The sequence below is a fragment of the Mirounga leonina genome, unplaced genomic scaffold (genome assembly GCF_011800145.1).
Source record: "Mirounga leonina isolate KUSES-001 unplaced genomic scaffold, KU_Mleo_1.0 Mir_53, whole genome shotgun sequence".
Taxonomy (NCBI): Eukaryota; Metazoa; Chordata; class Mammalia; order Carnivora; family Phocidae; genus Mirounga; species Mirounga leonina.
The window spans coordinates 16666052-16692386 of NW_023270807.1; the positions used below are offsets into that span (position 1 = coordinate 16666052).

A 26335-nucleotide genomic window follows, 5' to 3' on the forward strand; every position below is an offset into this window, starting at 1 on the left:
CCCCACTTCATTGAACTTCTTGAAATGGACATTCCATGACATGCCCTCTTCCCAGCCAGATTGGCAGGATACTCCCAAGGGGACAAGACTCCAAGAATCATTAGAGTGAGTTGTCTTTTTTTCCGCAGTAATTTCTTCAGTAAAGATGCTTTATCTGAGGACAACGAGAGAGAAAGGGAGTGACTGAGAGCAGGAAAAAATATTAATAGTGAGAGGATGACCAAAGGGCAGCAGTGGTGATAGGTTGTTTCCGGGATTGCTACCTCCATCCTTTACAGAGAACATTGAGAGACAAGAGGGGATTTGGGAGTATGCCTGCAGGTTCCCTCAAGGCTTTTCATACCACCAGAATGGAGAAGAGGCCTGAGCAAAGTTGTCTCCTCTGAATCTAGACTTCAAAAAGGTAGTACTCTGACATGGAAATCAGTAGAAATGTTTCCAATGAAGACAGACAAACCAGAATTTAGTGTGGGAAAGGATGGGTCATGGAAGAGAAGCCATACGCTTCATCACTATTAGGAATTGATACAAACCCATGAGAAGGGTCAGCCTACCAGCAGGAAGGTAATTTGAGAAATAAATCTTACCTAATCATTTGAAAGCTCACTATCAAATACAAAGTTCCTTTGTATATATTTACCCCCATTTAATATAAACTGGCCATGAAAGAGAAAAGTGGTTAAGTGACTTACCTGATGTCATAGAGCCAATCAGTGGCAGAATCTATGCATCCTTCGTTATCCTCCACAGGCTCAAAGGGAAATCAAAAGAGATAAATTTATGCTAGCAATTGTCTAATGCCCATATGATGCCTATAACCAGAAGTGACTTGGGAGGAAGGGGCATTACCTCAGGCTACCAAAAATGGCAGGGCCAAAGTAGAGGGAAAAAATGTAATGGAATGTCCTACTAGGTAAGATACATAATAAGGCAGAACTGGTACACATTTCTGGACAATGTCCCTGAACATTCCAGGCAGCAGACAGATAGCAGGAAACAAAGGAATAAGGTAAATATGGATGGACCAGGAGTTTCAAAACAAAACTATTCAAGGGTAAGTAAAAGACAGACGTGAGGTCTAAACTGCATGCACAGAGCGTGGAGATTCGGCAAGATTACATAATGAAGTCAAGAAAGTGTAAAGGCAAACACTAGCACAGCCAAGTTGAAGAATAAAGGGCGATTGCACCAGAGATTAAGATAAATAAAATAATAAGGCATTGTTCCAGTACATAAGGAAGAAAAGGTCAATGGAAAAATAAACGGGACCTCTGAGAGGCTTGCTGAGGTAATTGACAGAAGAGGAAGACAAAGCTGTTTCAGGAAGAAAAAAAAAAGTAACTGGAGGCCTTGATTGCCTCAAAGCTCCTCAAGGCTACTAAGAGGGAGAAGAGGCAGGGGCTTAGGGTCAGCCACCAGACACATCAACAGGGGTCAGTTAGAAGGTAGACAATGAGATATGTACTAGGGTGACCAGAACATGAAGTATTACAAATGGAGAAGCACACCCACACTCTCCCAGCCCCCATGTTACTGAGAAGATGCCCAAAGAGAGATGGAAACCTGTGGACACTGGAAGGGAGGGAACTAAACCAGAGCAGAATCCCAGGAGGGCGTATGTATGGGGGTCCTGGGGCAAAATTGGGGAGAGAGAAGGAGGAAAAGAATGAAGAAGAGAAAAAGGGAAGGAGAGGAGGGACTGGGAGGGAGAGGGAGGAAGGGAAGAAAGAGAGAGAAGAAGAGAGGAAGAAATGAAACTCAAAAATTTAAAAGACCAAAATGTTCAGTAATCCAGGAGCAAATACTGGAAATAATTAGCCATAAAGGAAAAGGAATTGGGGTGTGCAGAAGGAGGACTGAGCTGTCCATTCCCTGGATCGTGAGTGAGAGACTTTGGACTGAGTGGATGCAAGCTTCTGAGTTCTAGCCCCAGCCCTGGCCTTGTCACTTGCTTAGCTGTGTGACTGCAGCAAACGGTAGGACCTGATGACCCCCTACATCTCCCCCAGCTGGATTTTCTTTGGTGCCATCTGTCCAAGGGCTAGAAAATCCAACTCTGAGGAAGCTAGTATACCCTGCTAATAATGCCTCTCTTAGTTACCTCCTTAGCAACCACCCTCCTTCCAAATAATAATACCCAACATTTCTTAAGAGCTTCCCTCCCTCCAGGCTGATCAAAGGGATATATATATATATATATGTGAATATATATATATATATATATTCACTTGAGCCTCACAATGTCCTGATAAGCTAAGTGTTCATAGTCTTTTTCCCATTTTACAGGTGAGAAAATTAAGTAACTGGCTGAGGTAGACTCGGGATTGAAGCCCCAGGCGCTGTGGTTGCAGGGCTTAGGAGGGGGTCCCAGAGTCTAGCGCTGGATCCACAGAGAGGCACTCGCCACCCTGCCGGGGAGCAGCTGCTGAGGGAGACTGGCTGATCCTCCGGTTGGCCCAGCGGCCTGGCTCCATCTGCGTTCGGCACTCCCAGCAGGTCTGAGCCACTGACTCCCATGGGTAGGGCCCGAGGCCAATGCACCAGGGCAAGGGACAGGCTCTGGAAGCCCGCACACGGTCGCCACCAGAGAAGAGAGGGACAAAATCAGGGAGGCCGGATTTGAGGCCTCGGGAGTCCGGAAGACTTCCCCAGGAAGGTGTCAGGGTGGCACATCTCTTACTGCAAAGGAAACTTGGACCGGGCCTCCAGGTGAGTGGTTTCTGTCAGGAGTCTAGAAGGGAAGGGAGACTAGGGATACAAAGGAGGAAATGAAAACGGGAAAAGTTTCCACGCAACAGCACGGGCCAGAAGAGGTAGTTGTAGGACACCTTGGCGATCACTCCTACCCTTTTAAGCCTCACTTTCTGGAGGCTTGCCTACTTGCCCGGGGGGGCGGAAGAGTCCTGAGCAACTGCCGAGCGCTTCAGTTTCCGCCTCCCCCGGGGTTGGGGGAGCACTTACACCGCCTTACCTCCAACTAATATTAGTACACACTCTACCTACCTCATCGGGTTGTTGTCAGGAGAGAACGACGTAATGCTTGTGAGGAGTCCGAAGATAGCAAGTGCTCAATAAAAGCTAGCTCCGGCTATTACTTTGTTGCTATTCTTTGCTCTATAAAAACAAAGTAATAACTATGCAAATCCTCCCTCCTTGCGTCGTGGGGAGGGGAGTGTTCTCAGGATCTAATGAGTCAATACTTGTAAAGGTGCTTAGCAAGGGAAGGCTCCATAGGCGACCCGGATGCCTCAAACAATCCTTAGCGCCCCGCAAGGTGAAACACTGAAGGAAGGGGGAGAGGACAGAGCGCGGCCCTCTGTGAACTCAGCAGTTCTTTGCGGAAAAGGAGCAAGTTTCCCCAGGGGAGAGAGCAAGGCCTTAGCTGAAGAGCCGGCTTCCCGCCTCAAAGAGCGCAGCCAGCCAGGAGGCCTCCGGGGCGCCGCGCCCTCCCGGGCTCGCGCGGCTGCCAGGGGTGAGCGCCCCCGGACGCCGCCGGGCTGGCGAGGCCGGCTCCCTCCGCGCCCCGGTCTCTCGGAGAGGGTACGCGAGCCGGTGCCCTGCCTGGGTCCAGCTCGGCAGCCGAGGCAGAAGGGTGAGGAGGCTGCCCTCTCACATGAGGGCCTCGGCTCCAAGTTGCACTGTTACGAAAGAGAAGACTTCAGACGAGAGTTCCTCTATTTAATTTTCGACTAACACATTCGCAAGGCTTTTTAATTGCTTGCAAATGCATCTTCTCTGTACGATTATGGGATCCGTGTTGCCTGTCGGCTGCAAGGCTGAAGCGGAATACAGATCTGCATTAGGCTTTTGACAAACAGCGCGGAGGGCGGGGTAGGGTCGTGCGGGAGAAAGTTTTTTTTTAAACAAAACAAAACAAAACAAAACAAAAAAGTAAGTAAGAAAAAAGAATTTAGAAAAATCAATGACAACCCTTAAACTGAAATGACCTGAGAGTCTGTCAGAAATGTTAATTTCCCCTAAATATCCCAAAGCTCTTTTTAAAAATGGTCTGCCTTTTCTCGTTTGGAATTAGGTAACATTTTACGCAAAGTGGCCCTTCTGTTGTTGAAAGTGGAATCGGGGCCGGGGAAGAGAATACCAAGAGAGAAGGTAGAAGAGTTATCACATCCTGACTGGACGGGAGGGACCTTTCCAAAGACACCCGGGATCAGCGTCAGCTCAAACTAACAGAAGTAGGAAAGGCAAGCAATTCGTTCTTGGCTGGGAGGCGGGGGGGTGGAGTCTGACCTGGAGTGCTTATGCATGCCGGTGCTGTCCAAGGCTTTTCTCTTCAAATATCCTAGCCCTGGTAACTGGGCCAAGTTTTAGCTGCTTGGCTCCTGACCAGAATTTTCATGGTATTTGGAACACTCTTCTCTCTCCATCTTGCATTCATTACTAATGAGGAAAAATATGAATGAACCAGGGATTGGAATACTGTGGTGGACCCAACACATTTGCCTTTCAAATGACTTGAAGGATTGTCCCCACCCACCTACCTATCCACAGCATCTGTAACTGGGAGAGATTAGAGGAATCACATCAGAAAATGTCCTTGGATAAGACCTCTCCATTGTCATTAAAATCCTGAGAGATTGTGAACCTTGGACCCCCTTCTCCAGAGGGCCCTGAGAGCTCCCTCTGTTGTTGGCTCTTGGAGACCCCAGGCTGAGCTCAGAAGCTTATCCAGCCAGGGTGGAGGCACTCAGAGGGCAGGGAACTCAAGAGCAGGGGGAAAGGTGCCTGAAATAGGGTAGAACCAGACACCACTAAGATAGGACAGAGCAGGGGTGCCTGGCTGGCTCAGTCGGTAGAGTATGCAACTCTTGGTCCTGAGTTCAAGCCTCACGTTGGGTGTAGAACTTACTTAAAAAGAGAATAAGACAGGACACAGCAGTCATTGGCTTTCTTTAGGCTCTCTAAAGGTCCCTCTGCTCCCTATGTGCATCCAAAATAAAAAGTGGAAGGAAAGGATTGGAAGGGTTAGGAAAGGTACTGATATTCAGATCTACACCCCTTGTTTTGCTTTGTGGAAAGAAGGTCTGCCTACTGTATTGGATCTTTAGTGCTCTGCTCTTTCCCCATACTAGTACCCTTCCAAAGCTGGGTCTTTGTAATCATGAAAATTATCTCCTATTGTGCAAACTTATGTCTGGGTTATGGAACTGTATGCCCCACTGGAGCAGAAGACACTAAATTTCATTACTAGATAATGTACACACATGCCCTGATAAGGCATAAGTTTAATGGATTCAATCTCATCTCTATCTTCCTCTAAAGAGGAAGGGAGGAAGGAAGGAAGAAAGGAAGGAAGGAAGGAAGGAAGGAAGGAAGGAAGGGGGGAAGAAGGAAGAAAGGAAAAGGAGAGAAGAAGGAAGATACTCTAGTTGATTCATATGTATGAATATATCCAAGGAAATAATTTTGGTTAAAAGTGTCCAAATAATTAGAATAATTACAATCTTTATTCCATTTCACTTAGCATTATTTGTGGGGGAAATCTATTTAGGCAACAGGAAAACGCAAAAAATCTGTTTGGAGGAGCAAAGGAAATCCTAAGTAGGAAAAAGAAAAAAGAGGAGGAGTGGGGGGAGGAGGGAGAGGAGGAGGAAAAGGAGAAACATGTGTTTAATAAGTTAGGGTAGCCACATGTTTGCTGGTAATTGTACACCAACTTCAAACATACAGTGGGGTGGCAGACCCCTTCAGGGGAGATGTTTGGCATTGGATGAAAACTGTGGTGACTTGTATGATACCAGCCCAGAAGCTCAGGAAGGGACCTGAGCTTCCCACACCAACATCTGAACTGCAGGAAACAGTTCATAACCTTTCTTTTCTAGCTCTAGATCCTAACCAAGACAGTAATGATAGATATAAAGATTGCAGATTCCTAAAAAGCGACTGCAGTAGAACAATCCCTCCTGGGGTGTGGAGCATGGAATCAGACGGCAGAACAGAAGCGCTGAGTGCTAAGGGAGACCCTTCTTCAGCTTCTAGGGTGGGAGGCTGGCGGGGGTTCTCCGGTGCTTTTATGAGCTATCTCGAGTGGGCGGGATCTGCTCGGCCTTGGGCTCAGGCTGGGATGCTCACTACCGGTTTCCCGAGGGAGGGAGCCCCAGGCGATTGTCACCGTGTCTCCAACTCGCCGTGGCCAGTTAATTCAATTATGCGCCCGCTGGAGAATGTATGGCCAATCGCTCTCCCGGAAAGGGGCAAAGCAGAGAAAGAGGAATTAGCTTTGCTGAAAAGCCCAGCCTTTGGGTCAAGCAGGATGGCACTTATTAATTGCTCAAGACTATTAATTGGATGGGAAAGGGAGATGGTGTGGGGTGGGGGGGACTGTCTGACAGAAACAAATCCCGAGCGCGCGCACATCACACACACACACACACACACACAGACACCAAGCACAGCCACACACCTGCCTCGATGAGTTTCTTTAGAATAGGGGCGCGCCAAGCAACCCCAGAGCAGATGGAAGGGAGCGTTGACCAGTATGTGCATATGGCGCGGATGATTTCCCCAACTTTTCTTTCAGGGACAGACAGCTTTTTTTTTTTTTTTTTTTTTCTTTTTGTTGGGATGAGGCGAGAGGGAGCAGTTGGCCAAATGGAGTTTCCCTACAGTTCAGACTCTGGTGTGGGAAGCTGGGACACTGGAGTGGGAGGAGAGCTTTCCAAGGCAGATGTGGGTCCTGGCAAAGTAGACCCTTTAGCCAAGAGACACACTTTACCCTCCCTGCTTCATTTCCTTTAAATATAAATGCAAGTTTGTTTGTTTGTTTTCTCATTCTGCAAGATCTTTACTTTCCTCTAATTCCACGGGGGTTCCAGAAACAGTAAATGAACCCTGGAAGCCTTTTGTCTTATTATCCAGAAGTCACTCAGGAAAATGAAATGAGGATAGGGAGTGGAATGGAGAGTTAAGATTGCCCATTCTTCCGTGATGTCCAGAAGGATTTAGAGGGAGGAGACAACTAGAGGTCGTTAGGTGGATGTACTCAGCTCCAGGCCAGAGCTCATTACCAAGAGTATCAGTAGTGCGGGGCCTGCGTGTGGATCTTCTCCCGGATGGGGACAAACACATGGGCCAAACACACTGGCCCAGCAGGCAGAGCAGGCGGCCACCACATCCTGAGCCTCCTGGTTGTTCCCAGGGGAGAGGGTTTTGCGTCTGCTGCCTGGACCTAAGCTGGGGAGAGAAGGTCCCTTCACTTTCAATGAAGACGTATCTGACAGTAGGGGAGTTGGGGGAGGGGTTTGCAGCTTGTCTGAGAAGGAGCCATCCTTTTCTATTTGAGCTCCGATATGCAGGGAAACCAACATCATCCACCTAGAAAAGTGCATCTGGCAATTCCCAAGATACTCTGCGGGCTCTACCCATTCTCAGGGTGGGGGTGGTCATGGTGAGAGGGGTGTTAAACCTTCGCAGAGGTGGGGGTTCCTGGGGTAAGGTCGTGGCGGCAGGTCCCAGCTCCCACAGACGATTATTTATTTCCTCTGTGGGTGGAATATAGAGGCCTCACTCAGTCCTGACAAACAAAAGATTCTGCTGCAAGCATTTTGGGATTCAGCCCCTCAATGCCAAGGGCACTCATCTTACCCCCTCCTACTTAAAGATCAAGTTGGGCATTCTTTCTTTTCATCTTCATGGGGCTCTCATTCTCCTGACTTCATTAGACCAAAATATAAAATTTCAGGAAGGGGGGGAGCTTGCGCACCTTGAAAAAGGGAGCAAGTGCTGGCTGCTGACCCTTGTGCAGGACTGAAGCATCACGGATCTCCATTTCAGACAGTGCATTTCAATTCTTGTCGTGTGCCTTTGTCCATTTATATAAAGCAAAGAGTGCTGAGTGACAGCCCCAGTTAGCCTGCATGAGCAGATCCTAATAAACCCTCCCAAACCCCGACCTAAAAAAAAAAAAAAAAAAAAAGCCACATGCCTGTTTGCCTGCGGCTTATTATTAAGACACCTTCTCAGCTTAAACACTTAAAAGCTAACCAAATGAAATGGCAATTAAGACTAAATTACCCCTTCTATCTCTGAGATGAGTCTGTGGGGCCAGCCAGTTCTTATGAGATAGACAGGGCTGGAGAGCAGACCTCGCAAAGCCTCAGTATTGCGGGCATGTAGCCACTGCTACCCCCTCCAGGTGCTAGAACACTTGGTGCAGGAAGCAGAATTTTGAACGAAGTAAAGCTCAAATACTGTTTGAAAGTCGAGAAATCCACCGAAGAGACAGAGATAGGTGTGCACTGCCTCCTTTCTGCCCTCTCTTTGTAAAATATAACTTTCAAACATTTAAGGATTATTTGGGGGTAATAGTGTTCAAATATCTGGTGTCACTGCTAAATGGTCTACAAACCCCCCCGCCCCCATCCAGCACTGTTTCAGAAAGGGAAGAAGGAAAACACAAAAGAGGGGGGAAATGGGCTGGGTCGGAGAGTGCAACACAACGTTTTACCTAAATGTAGATTCTTGTCACACATCTTTATTCTCTTGTATTTTTCTTAAATATATTGCCAGTTACACCATTTCTTTATGATGAAAAGTTGGGGCTGTCCACCGTGGCTGCTTATTTTAAAAGCTGCTGAAAGTGTAAGCAACCGCAGGGTGTTGCCTTTCAAAAAAGGGAAAAGAACCCAAATTCGATGTAAATATGGAAAGAGCAGTATTGTTTCCACTTGGGCAAAGGCAGACACCCCAATCTGGGTGAAATTGATTTGGGTGCTTGCTGGAAAAAGCAGCTTTCAGCATCTAGGGAGTGGAACCAATAGGAGGAATGAACACTTACTCATGTAAAAGGGAGCTTTAATTAATATATATTTCTATCTCTAATATACACATATCGGGGCTGGATCTTTATCTTCACAATAAAATGTGTGCAAATGCCCTCTGTAGAGATGAGTCCCCACCTCAGTCAGTATAGAAAAGCATGATAAAGGTTGGAAAAAATGGATAAAAATGTTGAAAGAACCTCCAGTTCCTTATTAGGCGAAGATACAATATTTATTCCTTGTCTCCTGGGATAAATCTCTTCTGCCTATTGTCCTCCCAGTTCTCAGTGCTGATGCTTAATTTTCAAAACTTCTATATTACCAAGGGACCTACGACATCAGCCAAAGAAATACTCAGCAAGTACAAAATCTGTTCCAGGGAGCTGCTTTTGTGCAGAGGGAAAATTTTGTTCCTACAGGTTTTTAAGTGGGTACGAGGCAAGGAGCTATCTGATCCGGGCAAAGCCATTACAATTTAGATCTCTATCTATAGAACATTTTTTTTTCCTTAAAAAAATTGGAAAATACAAGAAGTTTGGATTTTTTTCCCGATTCTTTTTTTGGAGGGGGAAATTGCATCGTAAGCTTTCGGAGAAACCCAACATGTCAACTACCTTTCCGGGACTAGTCCACGATGCCGAGGTATTATTACTTTTTTTTTTTTTTTTTTTTTTTTTTTTTTTTGAGCGCGCGTGTGTGTGGCGGCGGCCGCGGCCGCGGCGGCAGCTCTCCCTGTCTCTAATCTATATTGGACCGTTACGTTTAATTATAATCTGGCTTTCGGGGGAAGTTAGGGAAGGAAAGGGGAGAAAGTTCGTTATGACATCTGTCGCCAGGAAGGGCAACTCTCTGCCACGTTAAGAAACATTTGCCATAATGAGGGGGAAAACATAATCCTAATAATAAAGAAAGGGAGGAGGGGGGTGAGGAGAAAGAGATAGAGATGGAAAAAAGATACTCAGAAAGGCGAAGTAAAGAGATTGATGGGGGGCGGTAGGTGGACGAGGGGGGTGGGGGAACAACGCACCCCTTTTGGAATGGGCTTATTCTAGGAAAGTGAAGCAGAAAGGGGGTCGGATTCCTTGCCTCAAGTGGTTCAGGAAATGAGCGAGTTGAACGATTTGCACAGACTGGATTTTGTAAATATATGGATAATGATTTTGAGCAGCTCTGGCGGAGCAGCTTGGCATGGACAACCGCGGAATCCCGGTGTTGGGACCTGGTGGCGGTGGCGAGACGCCGGCCCGCGCTCTGTGCGTGTGGACTCTGGTTCTGCTCCCCGCCGCCCCGGAGTCGGTCGTAAACCTGGCTCCCGGCGCCCAGCTCCCCGTGCAAGTTAGGCAGGGGCTGTGTGTGTGTGTGTGTGTGTGTGTGTGTGTGTGTGTGTGTGTGTGGTGTGTCACCCGCACCTATATAGGGTGGGGGATTTTTTTTTCCGCCCTCTCGACTGTGAGGACGAGGCCGCCCACCCCCAGTTCGCCTGCTCGCAAAGTCTCTCTGGCAAAGGCGCTGAGCCGGGGCTGCAGCTCGGCCCCAGCCCTGCGTGCTCACCCTCCTTGGAGAGCCAGAGAAAGCTCCTGGCTCCGGGAGAGCGGCGCCTCGGTTGCAAAATGACAAACCTCAAGTTTTTCTGCTCTCCCTTTTCCCCCTCTTCCTTCCAGATACGTCACGACGGATCAAACAGCTACCGTTTGATGCAGCTTGGCTGTCTGGAGTCCGTAGCCAATTCCACTGTCGCCTATTCCTCCTCCTCTCCTTTAACTTACTCCACCACCGGCACCGAGTTTGCGTCCCCCTACTTCTCCACTAACCACCAGTACACCCCGCTCCACCACCAGTCCTTCCATTACGAGTTTCAGCACAGCCACCCAGCCGTCACCCCCGACGCCTACTCTCTGAACTCGCTCCACCACTCGCAACAGTACTACCAGCAGATCCACCACGGGGAGCCCACCGACTTTATTAACCTGCACAATGCGCGGGCGCTCAAGTCGTCCTGCCTGGACGAGCAGAGGCGGGAGCTGGGCTGCCTCGATGCCTACCGCCGCCACGACCTGTCCCTCATGAGCCATGGCTCTCAGTATGGAATGCACCCAGATCAAAGACTCCTGCCAGGGCCCAGCCTGGGGCTGGCCGCCGCGGGAGCAGACGACTTGCAGGTAAATAAGCATGCAGCGAATTTGTCTGCGCCCTCCCCTCTTTGCCCTCCCCCTCCCGCTCGATTAAAGCTCTAACTGTAAACCTCCTCTCCTCGCCTCTCCTCTCCTCGCCTCGCCTCTCCTCTTCTCTCTGTCTCTCTCTGTCTCTGTCTTTCTCTCTCTCTCTCTCTCTCTCTCTCTCTCACACACACACACACACACACACACACACACACCACTTATTATGGAACGTTATCAAAACAATTAGAGGAGGCGTGTGCCATTCTGTCACTCTCATTGGATCAAGGCATTTCACCTGGTCCCCGGGGAGTCTGGCTACCTGCGGGCCCCACTTTCAGTCGGTCTGCACAGAAGTCAGTTGTGAATCCTCATTTCTGTCCCTGAAGGGATGGGGTGGAGGAGATCATGGAGGCTGGGTTGAGCCAACTGGACTCAGAGTAAGACCCGATAAGATGATGACCAATCGCACCCTCAGTCTCTGCGTTTTACTGGGTCTACCTACCTGTCCCAGGTGCTTGTCCCAGACTGAGCTTGTGGAAACTTACTAAGAATTGGGGGGCTGGTTTGTTCTGTAACTTTGTTGAGCTCTAGCAAAAGTTTCCCCGAATATACTAGATTGCTGTGGATAGTAAAGAATTGCAAATGAAAGTCTCAAAAATTTACACCAATCAAAGAATCTGCACAATGCACTTCACCAGGTTGTGGAGTTGAGCCTAATTCTAAGGAGCACCCAATCCCACCACCCAGCTGAGTAATTCACAACTTTATTTTTCTCACCAGGTTATTAACTTTTACACAAGATGCAACTTCTTTAAAAGAAGGAAATGAAGAAATAAAGGAAGGGGAAAGGGGAAAGAAATAAGAAGGGAAGAAGAAAGGAGAAAAGGAAAGGAGGGATGAGGGAGTGAGCAAAAGGAGAGAAGAAGGAGGGAAGGAAGGAAGGAATCCAGATACTATGGAGGCCATCAATCAGAGGATCTCTCTCCTACTTTCTTTCTTAATGTATTTTTGCACATTCTTTGCCAACAATAGAATTTATAATTTTGCAAACATATTGTTACAGCCACATTTCAAACAAATAAACCCACAAATATCCAAAAAAGAACTCAAAAGACATGAATTTGTAGCTTCTTTTGGCTGAAAGGACAACTGTAGCTGAGTCCCCACTTTTTCAGTCCGCACAAAGCTGGCTACCCTCTCCACAGCCTCCATAACGAAAGGGAAGATACTCCAAGAGCACAAGTTGGAGACGTAAGAGATCCCTTGTTGCGCACAGAAAATCTTTGCCCCTCATTTACCTCCGAGCAAGGGATTATTTTAAAATTAAAGTGAAAGCCCTTACAGTCCCAACAAAGAGCCGTGGGCGCAAGATCGGCACACAAGAAAAAAGATTTGGCTCCATAAACCTTGACTTTCTACATTTACATTCACAAAATAATTTTATACGCTCAGAACATTTTTACATTTTTCACAAGGATCCCCTTATGTCTCAAGGGGGAAAAAATCTGCCATTGAATGCTTAGCTCAACTAAAACCTATTTACTCCTTTTAATAGCCACGTCTGCTGCTGATTTTTTTGTATCTGTACAAATTTTTTTTCTGTGCTAGGCACAAAGCCGGGCATTTTTCAAAAGAGGGGATTAGAACATTTGCAAGCACCAGACAAAGAGCGAATCCCGTGAAAAAGAACACCGTAGTTTATCCAATTTTCGACTTAGTGCCATTCAACTGGTCATTTATGCAATGTCATCCGACCAAACAACATGTTTTACTTATGAGGGGGAAAAGTTTGTTAAGTGTAGAGACCAAGATTCGTTTCTTCTAAGAAAATAAACATCTTAACAGTGCGCCAGAGAATGGGAGGGAGAGTGGTTCGCTCCCTTGGAGAACTTCGGGACCCTTTACCTTCTACATTTCAGATATTTTGAGACCTTTTTTTTTTCAGTCTATGTCTTTTTTATATTTATAGTATTTTTTTTTTAGTTTATTGCTCATACTGAGGGAATATTCATACCGAGAGAAACACTCCAAGATCCTAGAAGAAATTGAGGAGTATGATATGTGATATATTTATGTATCTATGTCTAGAGACATATCTATATATGTACATATCATTGTGTGTGTATATATATATACATTATATATATATATATATATATATATATATATATATATATATATATATATGAAGCCAAGTTGTAAATCTGGCAAGTTATTTTCTTGCACTCCTCCTGGACTTAGTTGGCAGAATGAAAAAGAAAGAGAAAAAAGTAATAGCTACTTTTAAAAAGAGAAATAGGGAGGGGATGTGTGGGAGAAACCCGTCTCTCTCCTTTTATTTCTTCCTTTTTAAAACATTCATCAGCATATGCCTCATTTCAAATGCAACAAATGTAAATATACTTTTCCCTGCACAGAATTTTAAGTGAAAGTCCAATGGTTTGCAGGGCGGTCTAAGTCTGCCTAACAGATGCAAACAGTCTTGTGGCTTCAGTTCCATCTTTGAGTCCCCTAAAAAGATTTGCTATGGCCAACAAAGGAAACTGTCACACCTTTTCCCATCACCGCTTTAATTTATGCTCAGTCTCCAAGTTTTTTTTTTTTCATATTGATTTGATAATCACTTTAAGGCAGAACATTTAAAATAAGAAAGAGCTCGTGAGTAGGTTGAAAAGGGGGGTCTTACAGGCCTGCCTCAATATGGTGAAAATGGGGAAGCGAGAGGGAGCCAGGGCTGTAAAGGTTGTTTTGTAAAGTGGGTTTTTATTATGCACCGACTCTCTCCGCATTTACTTAACTCTTCACGGGCTGTTGGGTAGGTTAACACCCTTCAAGGCCTCTTTCATGTCCAATACCTCGTTTGTTTGTAAAGGAAAATGAGCCTTTAACACATTTCAACTCAGGGGGAAAAAAAGACAGAGAGAGAAATTTTTATTTTTCTTAATCAAAAATCAGCAAACCCTTTCCTTCTTCCCAGCTCAAATGAACCCTCAATCGATTAGGAGCATGAAGATCTACAGTGAGTGAACCTGAAGGTGTTTCCTCTCTAAGGCATATTTTGGGTAGGATACTCCTACTTCCGTGGTAAAGCAGAACCAACATCAGATATCTTGAAGGCTGCACTTGTAATGGCTCCTCTGAGCTCCCAGAAACCCACAGTGCCAGACTTGACACTTTTAGTGTAATTTACTCCACGCAGAAAGTGCCGTGGAGACTGTCTGTATATATGCTATGTGCCTTGATGGGGACTCAAAGGGCTTCTCATTCCCTTATGCCAAGATGAAAGGCACTCAGGTGCTTTGAAGTGTAATATTGTGTGGTGCTGCAAAATGCATACCTTAAGATTTATACAACTTTTAGATTGTGGTTTTTCTGGCACTTTTTTCCCTTAAAATCATGTGTGCTGCCAAACTTGCTCCAGCTCAATGGTTGCTTTTAAATGTCTACTACGGGGATATGGGGTTCAGGAGTGGGGCAGATTGAAAGACTTAACTCATGTGGTCATACCTATTAGAATCTATTTGAGTGATTTTACTTATTTTTCTTTTATTAAGGGCTCCGTGGAAGCCCAGTGTGGGCTTGTTCTCAATGGTCAAGGTGGAGTGATAAGAAGAGGTAAGTGACATGTTAAAACAAAACATTCTTCTCTCATCTGATACTTTGTTTTGAAGATCTGGTGGTGTTTTAAGTATCAGATTCCTTGTCTGATGATTAAGAAAACAATTACTCTTGGTTGATTACTTTTGTCTTACACAGGCATACTCCTTTCCTTCATTGAGGCTTGAACCCAGCCTGTGCCCCAAAGAACTATGATAGAAGAAATTTGCTGTTCTTCATGGAATAGTGACCGAATAAAAGTTGGGGGGGAGGAGAAAAAGAAAAAAGAAAAGACAGGGAAAAAATCCTTGTCACACCTCCTCTCCCCATCACCACATCCTCAAGCAGAATTTCTGGTCTCTTTTAGCCCTGAATGTGCCAGCCACAGCCTGGGTGATTGAGGTGATGGTGTTAGCTTGAGGCTTTGAAGGATTCTATGAAAGACTAGATTCGTTGAGGCTTCAGGGAAGGCTAATGAAACACCAATATTGTAGCTGCCCTTATTTTTCTAAGTGTCCAGAACATTTCTTTCTTTAAGGGAGGTGGGAGGAGGAGGTGGTGTTAACTGTACCGGATAAAGCTTTCTTGTTCCCATCTGTTGAGGAAAACATCTGAATCCAGAGTTACCCATGGTATTGGAAGGTGGGGGGAAGGCAAGAGTCGAGAGCTGTTGATTTTGGCTCAGACACTGAAGGGGGCTGCATCTCAGATGTTCCATTTTGACAAAAGGTTTTGAACTATGACATTTTAAGGGCCTCAAGGCAGTGCAGATTTTGCTAGCTTCCCCAGTTAACTGTACCCAGAGCCTCTGAAGCTTATTTTCCTAGCAAAGCTGAGTAACCCGAGGAGCACACAGGCAAGAGGACCAGCTGTTATCCCAACTTCATACGAATTAATAAGATGTAGCCTATTCACCAGGACTAATTCCAGCTTGAGGGCCGCAGTTGTGTTCAGTAACTGAACGACTAAAGACTGAGTCACTTCTGATGGAACCAAATAAATGTCCTTCAGTCCCTGTCCATCCTTTTCAAAGCTTATTGAAAGATTCCAGTGCTTTTCCAAAGAAAGCAATGGATTCTTTCATGTTTAAACTTCAGGTTTTACAACCAGTGTTCAATGTGAAATTCCATTTAAATTGAGGAGTAAAGAAAACAAAGATTGCCTCTCTTTTGGAACTTGACGATTGTCATAGTGGATACTTGGAACTTCCACTAAATGTAAAATAGCTATTCGGCTCCATGGAGATTTGAAACTATTTTTTCAGAAAAAACCATTAGTGTTGCTCCATAAGGATTTTTTTAAATGAGTAATATTAGGCTTGTCAGCCAAGCTAATGTTCAGCCATGTTGAAGTGACATGAAATAGGCCCAAGACTAAGGAAAATTGAAATAAATACACATACTGTTGAAGGGAGGGGTTAAAATGCATGGTGAAAGAGGGGTCAGGTGTGATCCGGGTCTGTTGGGACGGTCACGCTAAAGGTGAGGCTGAGTACTCTGGGCGCACGGAGATTTCGGTGGTGCTGAAGGACAGCGCCACTAATTAGCGCCCAGAGCCGGCTCCTCCCAGAGCGCGACTGGCGCTACTGCGGTCGACGCGTTCAGTTCCGCACTTGCTCCAAGATCACCTTCTCAAATGCTTGGAAATTGCATCAGATCTTACAGTAGCTGGCAGAGGGTGGGAATTATTTGAGACCGAGGGCGGGAGCTGGCAGGGAGGTGGCTGTGTAATCAGTTGAAGTTTTTGGAGAGAGATTTAGGGGACACCCGCTCAGCATTCCCCAAGAAAGGCCTACGCTCTTGGGTAACTACAAAATGGGAACTGCCGTCCTGTCCTATTAGAGCCACAGAAATGGTCTTCCTTAGGTGATGTTTTATTGTTCTTGTAGAATTTGGTGTCACTTCGTTTCACCTGAAAATCAGCGTGGAGCCTGTGATTTTTAAACCAAATATTGATCTTTTAGGAGAACAGCATAGCTCCAAAGAGAAAGGGATGGTAACTTGGGGATTCTATCTGTATTGTTTGACTAAATCCCAGTCCTCCCCTTCCCCCCCACCCCGCCACCCCCTGTGAAGGAATTCAGAATTTAGCTGCTGAGTTTATTCCATTTCCACATGTCTTAGAGAAATGCCAATTAACTTGGTTGAGCCCGGGAGACCAAGTGTATGTCTGTTACTCTGAAATAATCAATGTTCATGACAATTTACAAATGGATAGCAAGGAAGTCTTGCTTAAAAGGTTTTGTACATCCTGCTAGAGTCTGCCCAGCCCCTCATCTCAGGACTGCCAGCCCCTCCTCTCAGGACTCCCCGTTTTTTGAAGAAAAGCTAAGGAAGCCCCTTCTCTCTCTTGTCATGGTAGTGCACTGGATTCTTAATATAAATAGCTCATGTCACCTTTGTTCATCAAAAACCAGGAGGGCACTAAGTCAAGCACTCTGCCATATCACCATATTGTGCAATGGTTTTGTTTAGATAGGAATGTCTGTTTCTCTTCTAATCCATGTTTACAGGCGACTCTCCATGGGAAACATGATTTCTTGAAAAGCACAACTTTTTTGCCATTTTTCCTCCCGTGCTAAGTAAGTTCTCTGATAAACTTACGTTTCTAATGATTTCCAGAATTTACTGTGTGAGGAACAAAACAGATTTCACTTCCAAAGACTCCTGAGTGCTCTTCTAGAAGAAAGATCTCTACGTGCCCCATATGAGTTCACCAGGGAGAGGCTGTCCTGGTTTGCATGGTGTGTGTGTGTGTGTGTTTGGGGGGGGTTGTTGGGGAAGGCGTTCAGTTCTTTAAATTTGGCCATTTTTATTTGCAACACAAAATACCATTTCTCTGACTCACTTCGGTAAGTGGCAGTTACATTGTTTTTGCTTATAATGAAGGCCGTGTAGCCAAAGAAAGCGCGGAAGAGGGGTAGCGGCAAGGTAATTACCGCCCAGATAAAATATTTGCCACCGCCTCGGAGGTGCAGCTCCTGCGCGCTCACTCTGCGCGCTCACTCTCGCTTAATGGTGTGCGCGATTTTGCCCGCAGCTCCGCCATCCAACCATCAGAACCAATAATCTTTACTTTACCCTGTGCTCGCGTATCGATAGCTTCTCTCGCCTCCGGCTTCGGCTTTGATATGTTAATATTTCTGAGTAGCAAATTCTGCAGAGATCATATTAATGTTGTACATACAGAGTGGAGCTTTGCCTTCGTTGAATATTCAGATACTGGCTTTCAAAAGGCGTCTCTTGAAGAAATGAGGCTTCTATTTACAGGAGTCGTCTGTGTTTTTAATCATTAAAAAAAGAAAGGAAAACCCACTCTTCTTTTCCCCATGAATCTTCTGAGGCTCCCTCATGGCCTCCTCCCCTTTGTCAGGCGCTGGTCCCTTTCATTTCTCTCTCTGAGAATTTAATAGTAGGAGAACAATGTTGATGATCATGATGATGCTAATAACGAATGGATCCAGATTGGAATGGCAGGGGTAGGGGTTCAATTGGGTAGGGGGCTGTGGCCTTCAGACGAGGATGGAGAGGAGATAAGAAGACCCAGCTTTTCCATATTTGGGTGGGAAGTGACATTTTGGCCCTGGTCTTTTTTGAGAAATCGGAATGGCAAACTCAAAAAAAAAAAAATGAAAAAAGTGAAGAGGGGAAGTGCCCTTGTTTCGCTTTGTGATCACTCTGCCTTGCAGCCCCAGGCTAATTTCAGACGCTTAAATACCGCCATAGCCTCTGGGCCACGCGGAGAGGGAACGGACCCGGCCACGGGCAGGCAGGAGCACTTTCCGGATTGCCCGTGGCTACACAAAATACAAACTACTTTGAATCAAAACATTTTTGGGGAATTAATATGATCTGAACTCTGCACGTTTTAAGAGAGCTGGAGTTTGTCAGATCGCTTAGAGGTGACTGGCACGCCAAGGAGGAGGCATTTACGCTGCGGTACAAACATTGTCAGATCTGATTTAATTTTTTAAAAATGCTTCTGTGAAACGGAGTTTAGCATCAATCGCCCAGCCTGCCAATAACTGGGTGGATGGACCTGACCGCTCTTCCCTTCTACAGCCCCCACAGCTGGCTGCCCACGGGCTGCTTGGGCAGGAGGATGAGCTGCTTCTGCTTTTTCAGTTTTGCGAGGACCCTGAGCTTTGGAACTCGAGTTAGAAAGAGGCTCTGGCTCTTTCAGCGGCTTCCAGAAGGAGTAAGATTGGAGTGGGGTGGGAAGGCTTCTTCCTCTACTTTTGTCAGGGCCCCCAGAATCTCTCTTTACTAGAATCGCCAAAACTCATCTCTATAGCTCATGCATTTTGAAAATACAGCCAGAAACACACCTCTCCCGCCTCTTTAGTCCCCAAATACACATGCTGCAGGTTCGGAATTCAATCTCCTTTATATGAAGACTAAAATTCATATACCAAAGTATCTATAGGCATGGTTTCTTAAAAATCTTTTTTTTTTTTTTTTTTTTGCGGGGGAGGGGAACTCCTTTTCCGTAGCCTACTGCTTTCTCTCTAATTTCTTTATCGCTGTTAAAATAACCAAAAACTAAAGCACTCCCTGCATTGAGAAATGGGGATTAATTCACACACACACACACACACATGCACACATGCACACACACAATTACACACCCACCGCCACATTAAAGCAGTGTCTCTCCGTGCAGACCTCCCTTTCTTTTGTTCTGCTTGGAATCTGCACACGGAGGAGCGTGTTCAAACCTGGTAATTCACTTATACCTGTAAGGGTATATCCTCCCCTCAAACAGCGCAGTTAGCGGCTGATGCATCCTTTGAGGCCTATTTGATTGCAATTAAACCACTATCCCTTTGCTGTTTGATTACAATTAATACATGCTGGGGGGGTGGGACGGAGGAGCAAAGAGGGGATTACCCGAGGGGTTTGGGATGGAGAAGGGCGAGGGGCTAGAGAGCAAGCAGCCGAGAACGATCCTATCCCACCCAGCTTCCACGCGCACCTCACAGAAATGCACCCGCCAGAATAAACAGGGACAGGAAACTCCTATAATCGCTTACACATTTTTAATGTGTCAGAAAAAACGAGCGATCACTGGAGATGAAGAAGGGGAGAAAAAAATCCCTGCCGTTTGTATTTCTTTCATTTGAATTGTAAACATCTGTTTGGCTGTAAGGCGAACAGAACATTTATTTTGCTCTCAAGATTTGGTCTAATTATGTCAACACCGAATCGGCGGGGAGTGGGGCGGCGCTGCGGCTTCGGAGAGGCTGCGCGCAAGGGCCCCGCGCCCGGAAGCCAGCCAGCAAGTATTGATCGCACCTGGAGAGCGCGCCGGGCCTCTAGCCATCACCCGCCCAGTTCTTAGAGAGGAAGGCACCCAGAGGGGGCGCGTGGCTTAGAGGCAGCTTTGGGGGCGCCAGGAGAGCCACAGCCCCTTGGAGACGGTCGCGGCTGTTTCCTCTGCCCTAATTGCCTGTATAAGAAGAGGAAAAGCGCACTCATGCGTCGGCGCTTGTCTTTCTATCCCGTAGCCTCGCAAAAGGTGGGTGGGGATATCGTGGCGCTCCACAGCTCGCACCCCTGGGCGGTGGTAGTTGCCCAAACAGTGGTGGAGTTGGGCGGGCTTTACTCAGGTTGCTGAGCACGTGTGAGTCCATTTCCCGTTGCACTTCCCACGAGCTGGGGAAATAAGTTGAGCAGGCGTGAGCATCCCCATTTTTCAGATGGACAGACCAAGGCCCAGAGTTACTCATCAAAGGTCCTATGGGTCGCTAGTTGGCCAACCTCTTACTTGCAGCCCAGTACTTTTTGCGCTCCCCGACGCTGTGCCTGCCAACACAGGGCCAGATGTCTCCAGCCACACCAGGAAGGACACAGCTCGGCCCGTTTTTCTTTGTCTTCATGGGATCTAACAAGGTCTGGCAGCTGAAGGATTTGCATCTGTGTATTTCATGCCTAGTTTTGTTCCCTGCACAGTTTCTTTGGCTGACTTTTCCCTGTAGCTATGGCAAAGTTATCCCTTTTATGATAGTCATGTTCTAGACAAGTGACCTTAAGTAAATAGACCCCGATTTCTTATGCTGTTTCTAGAGCTACAGATCTGAGTTTGAGCATCACTGGAAATGGGAAGCCCCATCTCCAAATTTCAATTTTGAAAATAGTGCCCTCCATAGAAGTATTACTTCAGTGCACTATGAATGGAAAAGAGATGTACTCTAGAGAAGTTCTGCATGAGTAGCCTGGTTCTGGCACCAGAGGCACCTTTAACTGGAGTGCTGGATCTAGAATGAATGTTACATAATTTCAGTAAGAGCCCACATGCAACACAGGCACCATGAAGAACTTCAGCTGGTAACACTGGGGATGAATACTGTAAATGCCTTGGCATGGTTGACTCTCATGGCTTTCCTTTGAAGTCTCATCATTGCTATCTGTAGTCTGGATCCCCTTAAAGAAGTCCCACCTCCTTGGACCTTCATTGTAAATGCAAAAATCTGGTTATGTTGAACTATTACTCTTTTTTTCCTCCCCCCAAAATAAACCGCTGGGAAGAAAGAGATCAGGTTCCCCATGCTGCTGTAAACTCTACAAGTTGCCAAATCTTTAGCCAGGACGAGAGAGTTCCCCAAGGCTGCAGCAATGCCAACTATCAAAGCAACAGAAATTCCCTTTAAAGATGCTGTGACATAAAAAATAAAAGACTCTAGAGTTGATGGCTAATCCTGAATACAAAATAAATCCTCCAGGCAGTTTGTGTGTGCATAAAGCATACTCTTAATATGCAGCCTGTGTAACTTACCTAATAAATGCTTATTTGAGCATAAGCCAGAAGCCTCACCTGGATGCAGGAGAGAAAGACCCAGAGCCCAGGGAGATAGCACTTGGCTGGGTAGCAGATCCAGTGACTTCCCTGGGAGCAGCTGGCTTTCACCACATGGGGTTCACTTTGCCAAAAGGGGGCAATTTTCCAATTGGAGAAAGACTGATTTTACTCCTTTCTTTTTAACAAAAATCTTTTATAATCTTCTGTGTCTCCCTAAATTAGGTTTCTGACCCACTGTAGATTAGTAAATATAGGAAAGGTCTAAAGCTGTGTCCTTTTTCCCTTGGCTTGCTGGGAAAGTAACACATGCACAAACATTCTTTTCTCATAATTTATTTGAGACCCATTGGGTGAGATTCCTTGTGTCCTCAGTTGCATGTTGGCTATTGTACAAGAGAAGAGGATTTACATAAGAATGTAAATTTGTTTATGATTCCATGACCATGGGTGGAGGCCCATTTTCAGAACAGGGCTCTGTGAATTTTGAAGATAGATATTATGATTCTTTAACATTTTTGCTTCAGATGACCCCACAATGACCTAAGTCCTAAAGTTATCAGAGTCCTGATTCTGACAAAATGATGCTAAAAGCCAGGTTCATTGATATCCTGTTCATCTCAGTTTTTGAGAAGTCACTTAAGAGCTTATTTGTAAAATGCATTTTGCATCTATAGGTATAAAGGGAGAACATTAATGAATGGATAATGATAGTTCCAGGCCCCCAAATCTGGGAAAACTATGATGATGATGATGATTAGTTTTAAAATTCTCCGTGGCAATGCAAAGTGAGGAAGTGCAGGTGAATTTGTATTTGGGGCTCTGAGGCAGACATTTGCATGATTTTCCACTATGTTGACCACAAGTTTAATGCCAGGAAAAGGATTTCGGTTTGACAGTTGAGATTGTGACCTCTCAGATTTCAGCCTGAGGGCCAGTTTCCAGACATTCACATTGAGAACTTAGCCAAGTGTACAGGACTCATCTTCTAGTCTAAAGAGGGCTGGCTATTCTAATGATATCAACATCCTCTCTTCTGTTTTGGGGGGTCATTCAGGGTGATCACCAGCCTCAGAATGCTTAAGGAGAAAGACGTTGGTCCCAGTACTTTCAGGGGAAACTTGGATGACTCCAAGACAGCCTGGAAGAATTCCAGGTAGTACAGGAGTAGAAACACTTTAAGAGTAGGGTAAAGTTAACCTGTTCTCTCAACCCAGGTCCAGGACCTCTTCGCCTTTTTAAACATCCTCCCAGGTTCCTTAGCCACTGTGCTCAGAGAACACACCCAAATCTGAATGCCAGAGACGTCAGCAACACAACATTCTCCCTGAGCACTTAGTAAAGGAGGGGAGGATCTATGTGGAAGGCAAGTGGTGAGTCCTAGACCAGGGCTTCTCAAACTTTACTATTCATGAACCACCTGGGGATCTTGTTAAAATGCAGATTCTGATTCAGAAGGTCTGAAGTTGAGCCTGAGATCCCACATTTCTAACAAGCTCTCAGGAGATGCCAGTGTTGCCAGTTGAGGACAACCCTTTGAGTAAAAAGATTTTGGACAACACTCTCCTGCTTGTTTTTCTTCTTCCACCTACTTTTCTCTCTTTTCTCTCATAGAAGACCTTTTATGGAGAGGAGTCTTAAGATCTCCCATAGTTGAAGAAATTAGATGTATGCTCAGGAAAGCAAGCCTTGAATTTGAACCTGCCAGTGAACCCCATAAGCTCTGTCCTCAGTTTGCTCAATGCATGAGGAGGCAGCCTTGAATGCCAGGGCTGTGTAGCCACCATGTTAGCAGTATGGACATTGGCTCAGGATTTTTGCAGTATGGGAGGATTGGGCAGCAGGAAACTCTCCTCAATGATTATCATCTTGGGTCCTCAGGTCTACTTCAGGTGCCTGAGTTTAGGGAATGTACTCTTATTGTCCTGGAGAAGAGCAAAGCTCAAGGGGCTTTCTGGAGCTTGGAGACCAAAGGCTTCTGCTTCAGTAGCCCCAGCATGGCAAAATTGCTTTGGTGATTTTGCTATTAGCAGTTATTTTTTCTTTGTTCCCTAATAGTAATAATGATAACAACAACCCAAACAATAATATAATTGGCCACTAACATAATGTGACTCTTACTATGTTCTAGTCTTGTGCTATATTTGACTGTATGTGCCAATCCTGAGGCCTGATATGTGGTAGAGAGATGTGACCTATCATCCACCCACATGGGTTGAAAGTTTACGACAATGGGTAGATTATTTTTGGTAGTACCTGGGAACTGAGTGATTCCAGTACTTATAGTTGGTAGGTGGATGAGAGAAAAGAGATGGCAGTTTTCAAACAATCTGGAAAAGAGTTTTCAAAACTTCTGTCTATATAGTAAGTCATGGATAAAATATATCCATCCATTGTGTCTATTGCACATACATGCACACACATATACAGAGCCATGGAAAAATAATACATACCCTCTGTGGGGGTAACTGGTGGAGTTTGGGGTTTTTAATTAATTGAAGTGTTTTTTGGTGTGTATGATGTCAAAATTAGCGCTGATGGGCCAGCCAGCTCTACGTAGGATGATAATTTTTTGCTTAAATTAAAAAATTGTACCCCCACAAACATGTTCTATATGATATTTGAAAGCTAAAACCCATATTGTTATTTGAAAGGATGTCTTCAGAGCAGCTTTCTGAGATGATCCAGGTGACGTATGTATGAGAACATTTGTTGCCATGTATTCCCAAATCCTAAATAGTGCCTTGATGTTAACTGTCTTTCGTGCAATTATCTTCTCTCACAGTCACTAATATGTAATATACTTTCCCCCTCCCTCAAGGTGGCACCTGTGTGGTCAACCCCACAGACTTGTTTTGCTCTGTCCCTGGCCGTTTGTCCCTTCTCAGTTCAACTTCCAAATACAAGGTGACGATTGCTGAGGTGAAGAGGCGCCTCTCACCACCTGAATGCCTCAACGCTTCACTCTTGGGAGGCATTTTGAGAAGGTAAGACAATTGTCTCCTGGCATGTCGTATCTTCCAACTGTACTGATATCATACTCCTCCACCCTCAGCCCTGAAGCCTTCGGTCTCACACTGAATTCCCCATCTGGTCAGGTCTTCTCATCATTTCCCTCAGGATGTGAACTTTCAAAACCTAGTTTTTCTTTTGTTTTCGGACAGAGCGAAATCCAAGAATGGGGGTCGCTGCCTGAGAGAGAAACTGGATCGGCTTGGCCTGAATTTGCCAGCGGGGAGACGGAAAGCGGCCAATGTCACGCTCCTTACTTCCTTAGTTGAAGGTACGATTTTTCAGCTCTGATACAAGGTTAGCAGTTCTTTGGACCTCAGGCTTGTTAGATCATGCTGTTTCATTTTTGTCTATGGTATTAAGCAAGACAGTTAAGACTTACAGGTGCATTTCCCAATTAATCATGATAAAGATGATGACATTAGACAACGTCAGGTTTAGATAATTCATAAAATGTCATTTAATATACTAATCTTGGCAATAACACAGAAGAAGACAGTGCAAGATTTAAGTACTTCAACCAGTATTTCCTAAATAACAGCAACAAGAAAACTGGCTGGGCTATTGTCATTTTTATGATTGTTTATTTTAGAGTTCAGATAAATCTAGCTTAACTCATTATTCAGTGCAACATGATCTATAGGATAAATAATCACCCTTTATATAGGGTTCACAGGAGTCTAGCCATGATACCAAGCCTGAGAGCATAACGTGTTAATCCAAGTATGTATCTCTTAAAGTACCGTGATGTTCCATGGCTTTCTGAGTGGATAAGCTGAGTCAAAGAAGGGTTAAGGTTTATCAGTGGTATAGAGACAGAGGTAAAAATATATTCCCAGAAGTTATTTTTTTTCCCAACTCACCTTTTCCTTTTTGTTTCTTCTGTAAGGACTAAACTACATAATTTTATTCAAACTTCTTTTAAGAAGAGGTATTATTGGAGACTTATTTTTCACTTTGTGGGGGAGCTTTTGAATGCCAAAGGAGAGTTCTTCCATAACCCAGAATGCTATTGTTTTAAATCTGAACAAAGGGGCCTTTTTACCAAAACTCACCTGAACACACCTGTGACACTTTTCTTGCATTGGTTACTCTCTTGTCTATAAGGCACTAAAGGAAGTGAAAAGTAAGGGAAACACAAAAACAAACATCTTGCCTTTATCCAGATTATCAATTCATACTATTTACTGTACAACTTTGTGAAGTAGTGTGTTCTAGACATTGGTCTGGGCAAAATTGCTTTGGTGATTTTGCTGTTAATAGTTGTCTTTGCTTTGCTTTGTTCCCTATTTGTAACAGTGATAACAACAATAATATTATTGACCACAAACATCTAATAAATGTTACTATTACTATGTTCTATGTCTTGTGATGTGTTTGCCTATGTGTGCTGATACTGAGAACTGACAGATGGCAGAGGAAGTTGACCTGTCATCCACTCATATTGACTGGGGGTACTGGGGGAAGGACGAGGTAGAAAAAAATGACACATGGGGTTGATTCTAAAGGGAGACAGATTCCTGCTCAATTTAAGTAAGAAGATAATTATGATTATAACTATTTAACAATAGAACAAAACACTTATTCAGTATATAATGAGGTGGATTTAAGAATCATATGGGTGGTAAGACTTGACTCCCAACTCTGCAGGAGAATCAACTCAGGAGGTTTATTTAAAAATGCCTGGGCCCCTTCTCTAAACCAGCTGAAACTCAATCTTTGGGGGGGTATGACCCAGGCATCTATACTTTTTTTCAACATCCCCAGTGATTCTGATGTATAATGAGGTTTAAGGATCATTGGTCTAAGTATTTCTCGAGATCCTTTTCACTTCCTAGGATGGACTGACTGTGAATTCTCAGGAAATTTGTAACTGGTGTGAAAATTAAAGGCCCTAAGAAAGACTCTTTTCTGTGGTGTCCGTGAAATACTGGCCAATAGAAGCTGAAGAGCCTACATAAAAGGGTATATTCACAAATCTTCTTACTGATTTTT

General features: G+C 45.1%; 1 protein-coding gene across 1 annotated transcript in view; it reads left to right on the forward strand.

The window, feature by feature from the left end:
• Window positions 1–9380: 9380 nt before the first annotated feature.
• TFAP2D (transcription factor AP-2 delta) overlaps window positions 9381–26335 on the forward strand; it is a 61161-nt gene continuing 44206 nt past the window's right edge. The window contains exons 1-5 of the mRNA XM_034990830.1: window positions 9381–9419; window positions 10439–10936; window positions 14491–14551; window positions 24150–24315; window positions 24493–24611. Of these exons, the coding sequence (XP_034846721.1) occupies window positions 9381–9419; window positions 10439–10936; window positions 14491–14551; window positions 24150–24315; window positions 24493–24611 (883 nt within the window). The remainder of the gene's footprint in view (window positions 9420–10438; window positions 10937–14490; window positions 14552–24149; window positions 24316–24492; window positions 24612–26335) is intronic.